This window comes from Xenopus tropicalis, chromosome 9, assembly GCF_000004195.4.
Source record: "Xenopus tropicalis strain Nigerian chromosome 9, UCB_Xtro_10.0, whole genome shotgun sequence".
In the NCBI taxonomy this organism is placed as follows: domain Eukaryota; kingdom Metazoa; phylum Chordata; class Amphibia; order Anura; family Pipidae; genus Xenopus; species Xenopus tropicalis.
The window spans coordinates 1,290,095-1,308,700 of NC_030685.2; the positions used below are offsets into that span (position 1 = coordinate 1,290,095).

Consider the following 18,606-nt stretch of genomic DNA (forward strand, 5'->3'; position numbering starts at 1 on the left):
GCTTTCTCCAGGGTTCTGACTGGAATTTGCCTTTACCTACAAGCCAGTGTTATCTTGTTAGGTGCTTGTATGCTTCTTGGGCTCCTTGTTATTGCTATCATATATGTAGAATTCCTTGTGAGTCAAATCTACTGTGCAGACACAGCAGGTATAGCAGCTCTTATTTCATCAGGGGCTTCCTGGTTTAACTGGGGTTTCTGCTGTGGCAGTGGTGTACCTTTTCCTGCTTATTTTATTTCTGCAGGCCCTGGTTGGGTCTTTGGCTTAAAAGGCAGTTTTTTTCCTACCAGGTATGAACAGAGTTGTAGTTCAACAACTCCTTTTTCTTTCTGGTGTGTTTACAGGTATATTTCTGTCTGCTAGCATGATAGGAGCCAACATTAGTAAATGTTTGATTGCTCTGTGACTGTCATTTTGCATGACTGCCGGCTTGTGCTATGACCTTTGCTTACGTGCCTGTTGGTCGTTGTCCTGGTTATGGCCTTTGGTCAGCGTGACTGCTGTTCTTGGTCCCTGTTAGCCAGTTTTTTGCTATGTCTCTGGCTTGCATGACTGATGTTCCTTGTTTTGGGCTTTGCCTTGTGTGCCTGACCCTGGCGGTGATTATTGGTTTTTGGTTTGCTTGGCCGTTGGTTATGTCTATGGCCTTTGCCTCACTTGGCTGCAGTTCCTACTTATGGCCTCCGGCTCATCTGTCTACTGCCTCTGACCCCTGGCATCAGACTTTCTGCTATAGCCCTGACTTGCTTGGCTGCTGGTCCTTTTCATGGACTTTGCCTTGTGTGTCTGTTGGCCCTGATTATGGTCTTTGGCTTGCTTGGCTGTTGGTTCTGTCTATGGCCTTTGCCTAACTTGGCTGCAGTTTCTGCTTATGGCCTCGAGCTCATCTGTCTACTGCCTCTGACCCCTGGCATCAGACTTTCTGCTATAGCCTTGGCTTGCTTGGCTGCCGGTCCTTGTCATGGACTTTGCCTTGTGTGCCTGTTGGCCCAGATTACGGTCTTTGGCTTGCTTGGCTGTTGGGTCTGTTTATGGCTTTTGTTGCCCTTGGCTGTGGTTCCGGGTTATGGCCTTTGGCTTGCTTTGCTACTGCCTCTCACCCCTGGCAGCAGAATTTTTGCTATAGGCTTGCCTGCTGGTCCTTGTTTTGGACTCTGGCTTGCTTGCCTGCTGGTCCTTGTTGGCTTGAGTGGCCACTGGTCCTTGGTTTGGCAGTTTTCTTTGCTTGGTCGCTGGTTCTGGCCTTGACTCACTTGGCTGCTTCTTCCATTCTGGCTTTTAGCTCACTTGGCCGCTGGTTCTGTCTTCTGGTTTGCTTGGCCGTTTTTCCCAGTTCTGTCCTTTGGCTTGCTCGGCAGTGGGATCTGATTTTGGCCTTTGGCTTGCTTGCCCATTGGTTCCAGTTTTGACCTTTGGCTCGCTTGGACATTAGTTTAGTCTTTGACTTGCTTGGTCCATTGGTTCAGAACTTTGGCTCTGGTTTCAGCCTTTTGGCTCTGTTTTGGGCCTTAGTTTGCTTGGCCATTGACTCTGGTTTTGGCCATTGGCTCCAGTTTTGACCTTTTTGGCTCACTTACCCATTGGTTTTGGCCTTTGGCTGGTGTGACCGTTGGCCCGGTTCTGGTCTTTGGCTTGCTTGGCCATTGGCTCTGATTCTGGCCTTTGGCTTGCTTGGCTCTGGTTCTGGCCTTTGGCTTGCTTGGCCTTTGGCTCTGGTTCTGGCCTTTTGGCTCAGGTTTTGACCTTTGGCTTGATTGGCCTTTTGGCTCTGTTTTTGGCCTTCAGCTTGCCTGGCCATTGGCTCAGGTTTTGGCCATTGGCTCCAGTTTTGACTTTTTGGCTTGCTTGCCCATTGGTTTTGGCCTTTGGCTTGCTTGGCTGTTGGCTCTGTTTCTGCCCTTTGGCTTGCTTGGCCGTTGGCTCTAGTTCTGGCCTTTGGCTTGCTTGGCATTTTACCAATTTTGGCCTTTGGTCCTGGTTTGTGGCTCATTTGACCCCGGTTTTAGCCTTGCTTTGCTTGCCAACTTGCCCTGTTTTCTGTCCTTTGGCTCCCAGGGAGACTGGCCCTGGTTAGGAGCTTAGGCTCATAGGATGCTGGCAATTGTTTAGGAGGCTGCCAGTTTTGGTGTGCTCCTTGGCGCAGGTGGCTGCTGGCCTTGGCTTAGTCCTTGGCGTATATGGTTGCCAGTCATGCTGTGGTCCTTGGTGCAGGCATGTGGTTGGCTGCCTTTGATATGGTCTTTGGTTCATGTCATGGTGTGCCTTGGCGCTTGTGGCTGTCTACCTTAGCTGCTTTCTTGGCATGTGTGGGTGCTTGTTTTTCACCTTGTATTCCACTCCTTACTAGCAGTGGCTAGTTTGGGGAGCGGTTTCTTTGCAGTTACAGTATCTGAACAGTCCATCAGTGGTTGCAGAGTCATGTATTGCAAGCACAGCGCTAGTTTTTTGCTATTGCTTGTGTGTTAGCTGTCTTTCACTCTGGGCTCTTGCATGCAGGGATGGCAGCTGGCGTGTTCTCCAGTGCTTTTCTTGACATGTCCACCGCTGCTTTCTGGCAGGGTGTTGGTTTGTCCGCTGGTTGTTTAGCATGCATAGTATATGGCGCTTCTGACTTTCATGCAGGGTGGCTAGATGGTACATTGAGTATGGGCTGGCTGTGCACCAGTCGTTCCATGCATGTTTTCCAGTTGATTCCAGTCATGTTTTACTGGTTAGCTGATCTTCCATCTGCAGGTCGTGTACAGTTCCTAAACCTGGCCCTAACATTGCTGGTTAGGAAGCCTCTCAAGGTTGGTAGCTACAGTGAGTGGTAGGAAGTTGGGTTTCAGCCTGTCATGCTCTGTTACAGGCTGGAGCCCCTAGCTTGTTTGTGCCATAGGGGGGCTTGATGGCTAGTGTGCCCTTTCACTGTTCGTTGCTTCAGATCTGTGCTTGGATTATCTTTGGCTGATCTCTGGGGGTGTTGAGTTTGACGGCTCTCAACACCAATTTAAGCTGATACCGGTGTGCTTTGGAGCTAGAGGCTTGTGTGTCACAATTATTTTTCTAGGGCCCCGGGTTAGTGCTAAGGATTGGGGGCATAGAGACAGCTCTAGTAGATAATGCATCAGAGTTGTGGTTAACTGGTCATTTGCTGCGGGGCTGGTAACACCAGCGAGCTGCCCAGTGTCAGAGTTATGATTGTGACCATTTTCTTCTTGTTGGCAGAGGATCCTCCCGAGCCGGGCTTGGATGTTTTTGGCAACCGTAGTGTGGAAATCCCTCTGGTCCCTGAGAGGATTCTTGTAGCCGGGAATGGTCCGTTTTTTCTTGTGATGCTTGATTTGTTTTTAGCATCTGTTGATATTATTGTTCCCACCCCTTATATTTTAGGGGCATGGCTTGGTAGATCCCATGCGTACTGACATGGAAGGGACGAAGAAGAAAATGAGAATTTCACTTACCTCTTATCGTAAATTCTATTTCTTCTAGTCCCGACATGTCAGTACGGGGTTTCCCATCCCAATTATTTGCTTCTTGTATTGCTTGGCAAATGTATAACAGTGGTGAGGAGGAAGTCACATGGTCTTATAGGTAAGGGCTAATTTTGATTGGCTTTGGTATATAGGTCCTACCTCCTAGCTGTGGGGGCAATACTGCCCATGCGTACTGACATGTCGGGACTAGAAGAAATAGAATTTACGATAAGAGGTAAGTGAAATTCTCATTTTCCTGAACTGTTGTCTTTCAGTTTATCAGTCCTGTACTCGGCACAATTAGAAATCAATTTAGAAGGCCTGGCATGACTAGTACATTCTAAACTAGTCACATTACCTTCACTTGCAGTTTCACATTTTCTACTGCTTTCATCAACAGACAGATCTCTACCCTTTTTAGTATTATTCTTGCTCCTAACTGAGTTTTTAACCCTTGAATCTCCAAAATACATTTTGAATTATCAGCCCCTACATTGCTGGTTGAGGTTGCAACCAAACTTTTAATGGTGCCCTCTGCATCTCTCAGCCTCTGTTGGAGCTGCGCAATCTCCTTCTTGTTTTCTGCCATTGTTTGCTGGTTGCTAATGGACATAGCAGCAGCATTTTCAACAGAAAATTTCAGAGAATCAATTGTATCATTCAAATAAAGAATCTTTTCCTCCAGATTCTCCTTCTGCACCGCTAGAGTTTTATACTATTCTGCTATCCAGCAGGCAGCAAAAACCAATGCACATTTCCCTTTTGACTTCAACATACATTTTTCCTGGATTGCCCTGGTCACATAAGCCTGAGCCATAGCCCATGGATCTGGGGATCCCTGCATACACTTAACAATCTCCCCTGAGCATGTGACCTTGGCAATCTTTTAGCTAAGACATCCATTTTTTTTTTAAACTTAAAACAAAGACTAAAACAACACAAAACAAAACAATCGATTGGTTTGCTACACAATAATATACACTTATAAATATGAATTAAATGCCATGCATTGCTCTCCTGCCTGCATTCGCCATCTATAAGATTTTGACTATATATAATAATAATATATTAATATTAATAATAATATTAATCACCCCTCTTACTAGGGTTTCGGTTCTTTTGAGAAGCAGACAAATAACCCACACGAATAAGTGTATATTAAAATGAATATATTGAGTAGCAAATCAATGGATGGTTACACTTAAATGATTAGTTAACAAACACAATATTTATACATTATTTACATTTACAGATTAATGACAAAATCTACATTATAGCTACCGATATACAAAGAACATGGTGGTCTCGTTCCTTTTCTCTAGCCATGGCCTTTTCTCTCTGGTCTGTCTCACATCCTGCCCGGTCACTTCTGATCCAGTTCCCAGGTGCTCCTTCCAGGTTCTTCCCCCAGGATGCTCCCCCCAAGTTGCTCCCCCCCTAAGTTGCTCTGTCCAGCACACATTTATACACCTTTCAGCCACTGCCCCCCACATACCAACTGATCAGATGGGGTTGATAAAAAACCACACCTTGCCCATTGGTCAGTAACTGTTGAGTTTTATGGCTTCTCGGAGACGTACTGTCCCACCATCCACAGAAAAACCCTTAGATATGGAGATTTGGCTTCGGGTGCAACTTGAAAAACTGGTTTATAGTAATCAGTTTAGTAATCAGTAGAGCTCCCCCCATACCCAGTGTATAACACAATAGAGCCACAAACACACATATATATATATATAATAACAGTCCCAGAGTCAGTGAAACACGGGGTACAAGACCCCCAGAGACTGGTTCCAGGGCACAGGGAATTTACCCTCCTCTTGGCATCTCTGCTGCCCTGTAGGAACCATGGGTGAAGCTGAAGATGGAGGGAAGTACATTTTTTTACTCTTTAAGAGCAAATTACCGTATTTTCAGGCGTATAAGACGACCCCCAACTTTTCCAGTTAAAATATAGAGTTTGGAATATTCTCGCCGTATATTTTACAGTATTTTAGAGCTGCATGAATGGGTCCTTCCCTGACTTAAGAACAAAGAGAGAGAGACAAGAGACAGAGAGAAACAAATAATGACTTAATTGTAATTAAAACCATTTAATCTTATTGTCAACCCTCCAGATCAATTCATATACCTTCTAATCTATAGGGAAATCAACTTTAAGTTAGGTTAAGTTCATTGGCCAGATAGAACAGTTTATTTAGTCATACAGTGATTTCCTTAGTACATGATTACTGGGGGGGGGGGAATTTTTGGAAAAAGAAGTGATTCAGCAAATGTCAATATTAGTGGGATACAAATTCCTAGATTGGAGCACTATGTACACTATTTACACAAGCCATGGTAGTACCACATGCTTTAGGATGCATCTGTAATAGCCATGGATTAATGCAGCAGAATTCACCGCCGTACTTGCACCCTCCCCACTTCAGTGGTAATACATCAAGGTCGGGAACGTGCTCACCGGCGTGAGTACCTTCACCGCTAGGCAGATTGTTAACAAAATTGCCGGCACCTCGTCAGTCTGCTGTGCGCGTCGCTGATACCCTAAGTGCCAAGGCCACTACTGTGGACTACTCCTATATCCGCACCTCACCTTTTATTAAATGCTGGCAGACAGCCAGTGCCAGCCTACACTGCCCCTTTAAGGCGAGCATGCAACTCACGAAGACGCGCAGCCGAATGGGAGGGTTCTAGTGGAGAGCCAATCCACGCTCCTCGAGGTAAGGAAGATGTGTGCAGCTTCATACTCCCCGCACAGAGCGGGGACTCGGCCGCGGCACCCCCCACCATATGTGCAAGAAGCAAGAAGGAGCAAGCGCAGGTATCCGGCATATAAGACGACCCCCGACTTTCGCACATATTTTTCCGGGGTAAAAAGTCGTCTTATACGCCGGAAAATACGGTAGATACAAAAAAGATCCTCTTTGGAAGTCATTCCCTGCTCAGTACTGTTTCCCCCCCAACCTGATCATAGAAACAGTTATTCCAACCCAATGGGAGAATCTTCATGTTGAATGAACAGATCAGTGCCCTGTTCCACCCACAGTCACCATCCTACCCCGGTGCCGCAGTCACCATCCTACCCCGGTGCCGCAGTCACCATCCTACCCCGGTGCCACAGTCACCATCCTACCCCGGTGCCGCAGTCACCATCCTACCCCGGTGCCGCAGTCACCATCCTACCCCGGTGCCGCAGTCACCATCCTACCCCGGTGCCGCAGTCACCATCCTACCCCGGTGCCGCAGTCACCATCCTACCCCGGTGCCACAGTCACCATCCTACCCCGGTGCCACAGTCACCATCCTACCCCGGTGCCACAGTCACCATCCTACCCCGGTGCCACAGTCACCATCCTACCCCGGTGCCCAGGTATCACTTTCCCCTCATTTCAGTGGACAGTTAGTGATATTGCAATTGCTGCTTTATTCTGCTTCATACGGCGCCACTTTGGTTTCGCTACTGAGAACCTCTCTCTCTCTCTGCAGTCAGTTCCAAGTGTGGGGTCAATATAATACACCATTTATTTAGAGCAGAGGGGGGCGGAAAGTACCCCCAATATATTCTGTGGTCCCAGAAGACAAATATTGGCACTGACTTTGTTATTATACATTATTTATATAGCACTAATATGTTCTGTAGCACATTCCAGGTTATACATCATTTATATCAGTCCTTGCCCCAGTGAGCTTGCAATCTAAGGTCCCTATCGCATTCCCATCAGCCCGTGCCCCAGTGAGCTTACAATCTAAGGTCCCTATCCCATTCCCATCAGCCCCTGCCCCAGTGAGCTTACAGTCTAAGGTCCCTATCACATTCCCGTCAGCCCCTGCCCCAGTGAGCTTACAATCTAAGGTCCCTATCCCATTCCCATCAGTCCCTGCCCCAGTGAGCTTACAATCTAAGGTCCCTATCCCATTCCCATCAGCCCCTGCCCCAGTGAGCTTACAATCTAAGGCCCCTATCCCATTCCCACCAGTCCCTGTCCCAGTGAGCTTACAGTCTAAGGTCCCTATCCCATTCCCATCAGTCCCTGCCCCAGTGAGCTCACAGTCTAAGGTCCCTATCCCATTCCCATCAGTCCCTGCCCCAGTGAGCTTACAATCTAAGGTCCCTATCCCATTCCCATCAGTCCCTGCCCCAGTGAGCTTACAATCTAAGGTCCCTATCCCATTCCCATCAGCCCCTGCCCCAGTGAGCTTAAAATCTAAGGCCCCTATCCCATTCCCATCAGCCCCTGCCCCAGTGAGCTTACAATCTAAGGTCCCTATCACATTCCCATCAGCCCCTACCCCAGTGAGCTTACAATCTAAGGCCCCTATCAAATTCACATTAGTCCCTGCCCCAGTGAGCTTACAATCTAAGGTCCCTATCCCTGAATCTTCTGATTCAGTGTTACCCCCAGCAGTGCCCCACTACCTGTGTTTGATGGGTTTGTGCAAGAGGTAGGGATTAGACTGGTTAGACTGGGCATGAGTGTGGGTTGGATGTGGCACCTTGTTATGAATCTGTCATTGTTGTATTTATTTCCCATATCTGCCCCATGTCTCTGTTCTTCCCCATCCCTCAGGTTCCCCCATAGCAGAGGCCTGTAGGTTCTGTACTGTCCCACTCACTCTGGTTCTTCTCCCTGTTCCGCTGCCGACACAAAGCAAATGGAGAAACATGAAGGGATAAATTGTGGATATTCTCCCTGTAACATTGCACAATCCCATGAATCCCATGTTTATCACTAACATGCCCTAACTGCCCGGGCCTGGGGCACTTCTACAGGGAATTATTATCTTCTTTAGCTTCTTCCATCTTGTTTTGGTTCTGGTCCAGTTGTGCAGGTACAGTAGGGCTAAGAGAAGAATCCGGCTGTACCAATTCTACTGGGTCGGCACCCCGGGCTTTGGCCGAAGAGAAGACTGAAGATTCAGGAGACGATTGCAACATGTTGCCCCTACAGAAGTACCCTGGGCCGGGGCAGTTTTCTGCTAACAGGCGCACCAGCCAGGGGTATCAGGTAAGTAGTTATAATTACTGGGAGGAGCCTAATTTTTGTCTCCCCCCCACTTTCCTTCTCATTTACATTTTTTTTTTTAACTTCTTTTTATTTTTCAATACAGCATAGTTATCACATTCTTGACACTCTTTCTTTTCTTTTCATCTTAATTAACATTGTTAACACATTTCTTTTGTTTTGGTTTATCCCTTTAACATTATTTGTCGTCGTAGTGGTTTCCTTGCGTTACCCAAGTGAGGGTGAGAAAGAAAAGGAGTAACAAAGGGAAGAACATACGTAAATATTCTATAAACATTATTATAAAACAGTATCGTTTTTTGTATAGACACCGGGTTTGCCTCTTAATAGTTTAATATTTAGTTTTCTTGTATTGGTTATTAGCCAGTAAGGCAATATATTTCAGCCTATCGGTGTGAATCTGCCATCAGGTGCATTGTGGCCTACTCTTTTATTTTGGTACTCGAGCCATGGGCCCCAAGTCACTTCAAATTGTTCTTGTTTGTTTTCGTTCCTGGCAGCGATTTTTTCCATTGCTTCCCTCGTGTTTAGTCCTTGTTTAATTTGGTTTATGTCGTAGGCTCCTCCTATTTTCCAATATCTCGCTATGTGCGTTGTTGCGGTATTGAATATTTGGAATAGAAGCTTCTTCCATGGAGGTGAAGTTTTTTCTGGAAGATGTACCAGCGGGGCAGTTTCCGGTTTGTGCGGTATTGGTCTTTGAAGGTCTATCATTATTAGTTTGAACACTTGTTTCCAGAGTTCCATTACTGGTGGGCAGTACCAGCACATATGTAGGAGTGTCCCTTGTTGACCACATCCTCTCCAACAGAGAGGGGAATGAGTATTTGTTATTTTGTTTATTTTGGTTGGGGTTAGGTGTCATCTGTAGAGTCATTTTTTGTATGCTTCCAGATGGTTCGTGCCCCTTGTAGCTCCTGTGGTTACTGTCAAAATCTTTGACCATTGTTCCTGTGTTAGTTCTATTTGTAGTTCATTTTCCCATCTTTCCATGAATGTGTGTTTGTGCTCTGGAGGCATTTCTAGGAGGAATTGGTAGCAAGCAGATAATATTCCTCTAGGTCCGTTTTTTGCTATTCTGCATAGTTGCTCGACTCGTTTCTTTTTGTATTCCTGTGTGTTTTTGTGATTAAAATTTGTAATCCTCAGGTATGTAAAGTATTCTTTATCCGGAAGTTGGTATTTGTTTTGCAGTTGTTGGAACGTTTGGTAGGTTTGGATAGAGTATAAGTCTGCAATTGTGGTTATGCCTTTGTTAGTCCAGTTTTGCAGGTTGTCAATTGGAGTTATTGGGGAAAGTGGTTTTCCTATTTTCCCCTTTTTATTAAGTGTGTCCCAGTTATTCAGAATTAACTTGGTCGTTGGCAATATTGGTGGGCTGTTTGGTCTGCATTTTGGAGGTAGCCATAGTAGGTTTGGCAGTCTTCTCATTTACATTTAACAATAATAATAATAATAATAATAATAATAAAATGTTTCAGTACCAATTAACTTCACATCTCACTTGGTTCCCTGTTACAGAAATATAATGTGCCGGGGAGAGTTCCCCTTTATATTCAGACGATAGCCCCGCCCCTGATCTTCCTGTCAGTCACCTGATTCTTGGTCTCCTCCCCCCACGTTCTCCTCTTCCTCACTGGGTGGGTGGGTTCCCTGGTCTCTCTGAGTTTCTGCCGCTGCTGATTCGGAACCTTCTTGGGCCCCATTGGACGTTGCCATTAGTTCTTGTGGGTCCCTGGATGAAATTTCTTCCTGAGAACATTCATCGTCTTCATTCTGTGTCGCTCGTGAACGTTGTTGGTCTAAGAAAAATTAATAAAGGGCCCAAATGTTTCCATTAAAATCTACAGTTTCTTCTCATTACAAATATATCTCCTTTGTGTCATTACATGAAACTATAACCCCCCCCCCAGACTGTTTGGGATCCGCTAATTGAAATTTAGAAATTCATATTCAATTTCATGGCGTTTGAGACTCTAGAACTCTGGAACCGGATGTGTTTGGATAAAGGTCGGACTGAAGAGAACTGAAGCTGAATGAGATATTTGGGGGCGATGAGGAAGCCCCCCCAGATCACTTACTGTATGAGCCTCAGGTGTGGGACCTGTTATCCAGAGTTCTTGGATCATCAATAACTCATTTAAAGCTGACATTTGCCCTATCGGCTACATCCCAGGTAAACTCCAATGTTCCTAAGCAGCCAATCGTGTTGAGTGTTATAGATATGAAGCTAAAATTTAAATGCCGAAATTTAAATTTAAATTCCTTATACATTGTGCTGTTGGTTATTAAACACTGAATAGAATAAATACTGTAATTTGCCTATAACATTCACTGTTCCTCCCCTACTCGAGCCCCTCCTCCATGTCTGTGTAACTCTGATGCCACTTTTATTGGCCTATAAAGATATCCCCTCCCAGCTTGTGACATTTTGCTCCTTCTCTGTGCCAGTGGCATTAGGGCTGTTCCTCTGGGGCTGGGCTGTGAGCTCCTCCCCTACTAGAGCCACTCCCCCTGTGTTTGTAGCCCTGTATCTATACTGATCCTTAGCCCCAGTAGCAATGAGTCAGATTCACTGGTAACAATGGACGGTGCTGTTGCTATGGCAGAACCCTGACAAGGTTCTGGGGGTTACATTATGTGACTGTGGGGGCTGAGACTAAGCAGGTTCTATATAATGTAGGGATGCACCGAACCCTTTTTTTTTCAGGATTGGCCGAACCCCCAAATCCGTTGTATGGGATTCGGCCGAATACCGAACCAAATCTGAATCCTAATTAGCATATGCCAATTTGAGTTTGGTTTGGCCAGGACCGTGGATTCGGCTGAATCTGAACCCTGCCAAAAAAGGCCGATAAATATTAAAGGAGAAGAAATCTGTCTGTAACTCCCCTCGCCATTATATTACCCATTGGTAGTTATACCCCTTAGTAACTTTCTTAGACTCCAAAATGTAATTTCTGGGTTTCTAGGAGGCAGAACTGTCTCACATCTCCCATCATCTCCCATCATCTCCCATCATTTCCCATCATTTCCCATCATCTCTCATCATCTCCCATCATCTCCCATCATCTCCCATCATCTCCCATCATTTCCCATCATCTCTCATCAACTCCCATCATCTCCCATCATCTCCCATCATTTCCCATCATTTCCCATCATCTCCCATCATCTCCCATCATTTCCCATCATTTCCCATCATCTCCCATCATTTCCCATCATTTCCCATCATTTCCCATCATCTCCCATCATCTCCCATCATTTCCCATCATCTCTCATCATTTCCCATCATCTCCCATCATCTCCCATCATTTCCCATCATCTCCCATCATCTCCCATCATCTCCCATCATCTCCCATCATCTCCCATCATCTCCCATCATTTCCCATCATTTCCCATCATCTCCCATCATCTCCCATCATCTCCCATCATCTCCCATCATCTCCCATCATCTCCCATCATCTCCCATCATCTCCCATCATCTCCCATCATCTCCCATCATCTCCCATCATCTCCCATCATCTCCCATCATCTCCCATCATCTCCCATCATCTCCCATCATCTCCCATCATCTCCCATCATCTCCCATCATCTCCCATCATTTCCCATCATCTCTCATCATTTCCCATCATTTCCCATCATTTCCCATCATCTCCCATCATCTCCCATCATCTCCCATCATCTCCCATCATCTCCCATCATCTCCCATCATCTCCCATCATCTCCCATCATTTCCCATCATCTCCCATCATCTCCCATCATCTCCCATCATCTCCCCTCTCCCTGCAATATGGTTGGAACACACGGCCCTGTGCGTGGGCATCTCCCACCGGGACTCACGGAAGTTGGGGACATTATATTCCGGTGGGCTCAGTGAGAATTATTATTATTTAAAAAGGAAAAGTCCAGGTGCAGAAATAGTGAAAATCAGCATAAACATCTTATAAAGGCAAATTGTAGAAGAAATAGGGGCATTTATGCCGTTTCAAATGTGACAGTTGCCACTGGGGGGAAAAGGAATGACTAGTTGGTCAAAAATGTTTAGAAGGCTTAGTTGTCCTTTAATGTGTCCTATAAATGTACTTCACTCAGCAGGCACAGGGTAAAGCTAAAGATACTCCCCCTTATGGCCGACTTACCCGCTGCCCGGGGGGGGCTCAGAGGCTGAAGTTCAGTTGGTTGTTCGGCCCCTTCAACAAAGAAAAAGTACAAAATGATTATGTTTTTGTGATAAAAGAGATCAACCAAATGCAATTGTTTCTCTCTACGTCCCATTAGCCAAGAGAGCTGTCTCTTTTCTTTCTGAATAAATTCCCCAATGAGAATTCTACTGAGCCAAAACTTCATTATAGATGCAAGAGAAGTGACCAATGAGAATGCTGATTCCCTGTGTCAGGCCCCTTGCTGGTACCTTACATATAGAGATAATGATGGCATTTTCCCGTCATTATATGGCACAGGAATCAGACATGGGGATAAAGGGACAGACTTGTTCAGTGCTGGGAAACTGTGCTTATTGCTCCCAACTCCAATTGCAGGAACAGAGAACAGGGAGCCGGATTTACTCACATCAGCTGGGATTCTCATTGGGGGATTCTTTTGCATATTAAAGCAGTCGCTGGCTGTGGAGATTGGGGGAAAAGTTTTGGAAAACTTCTATAACAAAACTATGGGGGCAGTGGGACAGCATCATGGCTGGGTTTACAGCCCCTTTAACTATTCATCTATAGCAGTGCTGTCCAACTTCTGTGGTACCGAGGGCCGGAATTTTTCCGACCTACGTGGTGGAGGGTCGATAATGGAAGCCAGTTTTGACTACTCCCCTTTTTGAAACCGCACCCACTTGAACACCCATGTTATCACATGACCATACCCATATTAATGGTTGTAGTACAGCAAAAACTTGCCATACTCTGCCTGCCCTACCCTGCCTGTGTGTGCCATACTCTGCCTTCCCTACCCTGCCTGTGTGTGCCATACTCTGCCTTCCCTACCCTGCCTGTGTGTGCCATACTCTGCCTTCCCTACCCTGCCTGTGTGTGCCATACTCTGCCTTCCCTACCCTGCCTGTGTGTGCCATACTCTGCCTTCCCTACCCTGCCTGCATGTGCCATACTCTGCCTTCCCTACCCTGCCTGTGTGTGCCATACTCTGCCTTCCCTACCCTGCCTGCGTGTGCCATACTCTGTCTTCCCTACCCTGCCTGTGTGTGCCATACTCTGCCTGCCCTACTCTGCCTGTGTGTGCCATACTCTGCCTTCCCTACCCTGCCTGTGTGTGCCATACTCTGCCTGCCCTACTCTGCCTGTGTGTGCCATACTCTGCCTTCCCTACCCTGCCTGTGTGTGCCATACTCTGCCTTCCCTACCCTGCCTGTGTGTGCCATACTCTGCCTTCCCTACCCTGCCTGTGTGTGCCATACTCTGCCTTCCCTACCCTGCCTGTGTGTGCCATACTCTGCCTGCCCTATGATGCCTGTGTGTATGGCACACACAGGCAGCCTACAGTGACACAATGCTGGCACTGCTCCTACAGTCTGCACAATAACTATATATTAAAAAACTTTTTAATTGCAGTACCACCTCAGTATATGTTCTTTTTGTAGTGTGCAGGGATTATTTGTGGGTTTCTACTGCTCCTGAGGGGGGAACAGGGGAATAATGGGGGTGATTACAGCCTGAGCCTGAGGTGGGAACACTGCAGGGGGGAACAATGCAGGGATTAAAAGGTGGGAACAACACAGGGGATTACATTATTAAACAATACAGCCTGATTACAGCCTGAATCTGAGGTGAGAACCATGCAGGGGGGGCAGTTAATCTCAGTACTGATGCCATTTAAGGCTTACACAAGAGTAAGCCATCAAAGCAGCCAGACAGGTGGGGGGCCACACAGAGGGGGGCCGCGGGCTGCCAGTTGGACAGCACTGATCTATAGAGTTTGGAATTGTCCATAGATTTGTAATAAATGTTATTTCCCTTTTTCCCAGTTCCATTAATTAGGGTCAGTCACCTCAGAGCTTAGATGGGGCAAAGCCAGAGCCTGGGAAGGGTTAATGTACATAGAAGAGCCATTGGCCCCAACTCATACCCCATAGAAACATTTACTTACCTCTTCTATTCCCTGTGGCTGAACAACATCTTCCCTTTAGTTTCAGAACCACAAAACCCAAGCAAAGTGCGGCCACAAGTGAAATAAGAATTCCTACTACTATTCGTTTAGTGAGACTCCATTCAGCATCTGCAACAAAAAGAGCCCCAATCAAACAGCTGCAGTTCCATTAGTTCCATTATTTCCATTAGTTCCATTATTTCCATTAGTTCCATTATTTCCATTAGTTCCATTAGTTCCATTATTTCCATTGGATAATATAATATTGGGAGTGGCAGAGGGATATGGGAAAAGGTTTATGTTGCCTTTAATTTTTCCCTAGTGGGAACAAGAAGGTTGTTGCTAACATGGGGCAAATATGATCCAAAAAAGGGCTAATATGGGCCTAATATGGAGCTAACATGGGGCAAATATGGGGCTAAAAGGGGCCTAATATGGGCCGAATAATGTCTTAATAATTGCCTAATCTGGGGCTAATATGATGCTAATATGGGCCTAATATGGGGCTAACATGGGACTAACATGGAACTAAGATGGGGCTAACATGGGACTAACATGAGGATAATATGGGCCTAATATGGGGCTAACATGGGGCTAATATAGGACTAATCTGGGGCTAATATGGGGATAATATGGGCTCAACATGGGCCCAATATTGGGCAAATATGGGCCTAATCTGGAGCTACTATGGGCCCAACATGGGGCTACTATGGGCCTACTATGGGCCTACTATGGGGCTAACATGGGGCTAACATGGGACTAAGATGGGCCAAATATGGGGATAACATGGGACTAATATGGGGCTAATATGGGGCTAATATGGGCCTAGTATGGGGCTAATATGGGGCTAATATGGGGCTAATATGGGCCTAGTATGGGGCTAATATGGGCATCCGGTGGGAGATTTTTGAAACGCTGTCTATTGAACAGACACAAAGGATTCTGGTATCTCTCAGAGCTCAGGTTCTCCCAGGTAATTAGCTCCATGTAACAGCGCCATTAGTGGAACCGGATAATCACATGTTCTCACCTGTCAGTTCTACCTTCAGTGACTGCACAAGAGGTTCCGTCAGGGCCCGATGTTCCACCACACAAGAGATCTCCATCCCCTGACTCTCAGCTGTTGGGAGGAACCGGTAGGGCAACTCCAGAGCAGAACTGTTAATTCTCTTTATCTCTGAGGGTTCCACCCGAGATCCATTCAGGAACCAACTCACAGCAATGTCTTCTGGGTAATACCCCCACACTCGGCACATCAGCGTCTGCTCCTCATTCACATAAAATGGCTCATGGCTGATATTCATCATGGGGGCGGCTGGAAGGGAAAACCATATTACAACTGTGTCCCATTATGGAGACTCTCCTGATTGGCAGGATTTGTACCCACAGAGGTCCCTCACTGACAGTTCTATAGGGTGAGACACTGCTATTGCCCCCTATCAGCCTCTATCGTTGCAGCCCGGTAACGGGGCAGCTCACTGGGGGACATACACTGTAGGGGCTCAGTACTTGAGCAAGTACAATAAGGGCAATTGCCAGGGTCTGCCTGGATAAAATGCCGCATTGTGGGTAGAACATGTGGCAGTTAGTGCCTGAGTTTTGCTACATAAAGAATGTACCATGTGAGTGAATGAGTCTTCTAGCCTTGTCCTCTTCTGTATATATTCTTTGGGGGGCAGGGGGAACCATGGCCCAATGGGATCCTTCAGATTCCTGAATCAATGCCTGTATGACAGTTAGCCGGATTGTACTAATAAGTAAAAACTAAATGTCAGTCATTACCTTCATAGAGCAGCTGGAAATCCTCCTGTAATGGGGCAGAGAGAGACTCATGTTGCACCCGGATAGAGAAGATCTGGTTCCTGTTCCCCTCGGTGGGTACAATGGTCACTGTGCTGGTCACTCGGTATGTACCATCTGCATTTCTCTGGGGGGGGAGCTCAGTCCCACCAGCCAGTATCTCCCCCTCCCTGAGCCATTTAATGTCAATGTCCACGGGGTAGAACCCAGTAATGGCGGCACTCAGGGTGCTCTCCTTATTCTCAGTAACCAGTTTATTGGTGATGTTTATCTGTGGAGGGGCTGAAACAGAGAACATACAGTTTTATATAAAAGTGCTGAAATTTCAGAATATTATAATACACAAAACCACAAATTATCTATTTTAATCACCCCCCCCTGTATTTTATGCCCCTCAGTATGAAATGAAGGCGCAATATATTTGTACCTTGGATTTCCAGCCTGATCTCCTTCTCTTGCCACTCGGTGCCGTAAGTGACGGAGCAGGAGTAGGTCCCCCCATCGGATATCTGAGCGTTAGAGACAGACAGAGAGGCCTCTCCCAACAGAGCGGAATTGGGGTTCAAGGAGAACCGGGGGTCCGTGGTGCTCACCTCACTATCAGTGCACGACAGTCGTATCTGCCCATTAAAATTCCACTTTATGTTCAAGAGTTTGGGATCCGCAGGGAATGGATCAATACGGAATGTGCAGGGAATCAGGGTGTCGGATCCTTTCTGGGCAACGTGGGGGGACGGAGCAGTCACCTCCAGAACTGACCCTGCAGGTACAGGGGGCACAGTAAATAAAGCACATTATGTGCCACATTGTTATATTACAGTTACTAATGTGCTGCCTCTCTATGTATTTCCGTCTGTACCCATACAGTACCCATACAGTACCCACACAGTACCCACACAGTACCCATACAATATCCACACAGTACCCACACAGTACCAATACAGTACCCATACAATACTCACACAGTACCCACACAGTACCCATACAGTACCCACACAGTACCCACACAGTACCCATACAATATCCACACAGTACCCACACAGTACCCACACAGTATCCACACAGTACCCATACAATATCCACACAGTACCCACACAGTACCAATACAGTACCCATACAATACTCACACAGTACCCACACAGTACCCATACAGTACCCACTCAGTACCCACACAGTACCCATACAATATCCACACAGTACCCACACAGTACCCATACAGTACCCACACAGTACCCACACAGTACCCATACAATATCCACACAGTACCCACACAGTACCAATACAGTACCCATACATTACCCACACAGTACCCATACAGTACCAATACAGTACCCATACAGTACCCACACAGTACCCATACAGTACCCACACAGTACCAATACAGTACCCATACAGTACCCACACAGTACCCATACAGTACCCACACAGTACCCATACAGTACCCACACAGTACCAATACAGTACCCATACAGTACCCACACAGTACCCATACAGTACCCACACAGTACCCATACAGTACCCACACAGTACCAATACAGTACCCATACAGTACCCATACAGTACCCACACAGTACCCAGATGCAGGTCAGCACCATGAGTAAATCAGCAACTGAGGGAACCTAAGGACCAATAAAAACCTTGGCTGTATAACTGGGTTTCCCTTTACTCATATTAATATAAGGAATAACCCCGAGCTACTGAGGGCACAATACAGAAAGGTGAGTCTTTGTTATGTCACTGGGTAAAGCCAGTAATGTGTATACAGATAATATACTGTAAGTAGGTTTGATTGGTATCAGATTGGGTCAGTACTGGGGAATATAGAACCTACCTGTTTGGTGCAGAAGGAAAAGGCAGAGAAATCCCAGAATCCTGAGGGGCAGTTTAGTGGCACCGATTGCTTCTCTCATCGTCTCCCCTTGTCCCCAATGTGTCTCTTTATCCTTAGGGTCCAGTCCATAACCATAAGGGCTTGTGGCTACAATTCAGCCGTCACTGTGTGCCCCCCATTACTGGGTTCCTATGGAGGGATATAGAGTAGCCAGGTCCAACCGGGGCTGACAGAACCCTCACCAACCCGTACCCTGTACCCTGTGCCACGGAGCTGCCGGATCCACCGACTCTCGGGTCTGAATTCTCATTGCTTTCACTTTCCTGAGAGATCAGTTTAACTGGAGATTATTCTTTCAACCTCTTCCTTGTTCCTCACTGTCACT

General features: G+C 46.4%; 1 protein-coding gene across 1 annotated transcript; it reads right to left on the reverse strand.

Annotated features, from left to right (window-relative positions):
• Positions 1–7,755: 7,755 nt before the first annotated feature.
• Positions 7,756–18,475, reverse strand: LOC100488748 (tyrosine-protein phosphatase non-receptor type substrate 1). Its single transcript, XM_031892797.1, has 7 exons — positions 18,222–18,475; positions 16,818–17,150; positions 16,373–16,672; positions 15,621–15,905; positions 14,591–14,719; positions 12,619–12,669; positions 7,756–10,281 (listed from the first exon to the last, which is right to left on the reverse strand). The coding sequence occupies exons 1-7, from the start codon at positions 18,298–18,300 to the stop codon at positions 10,067–10,069; spliced, it is 1,392 nt and encodes a 463-aa protein (XP_031748657.1). The 5' UTR covers positions 18,301–18,475; the 3' UTR covers positions 7,756–10,066.
• Positions 18,476–18,606: the final 131 nt, after the last annotated feature.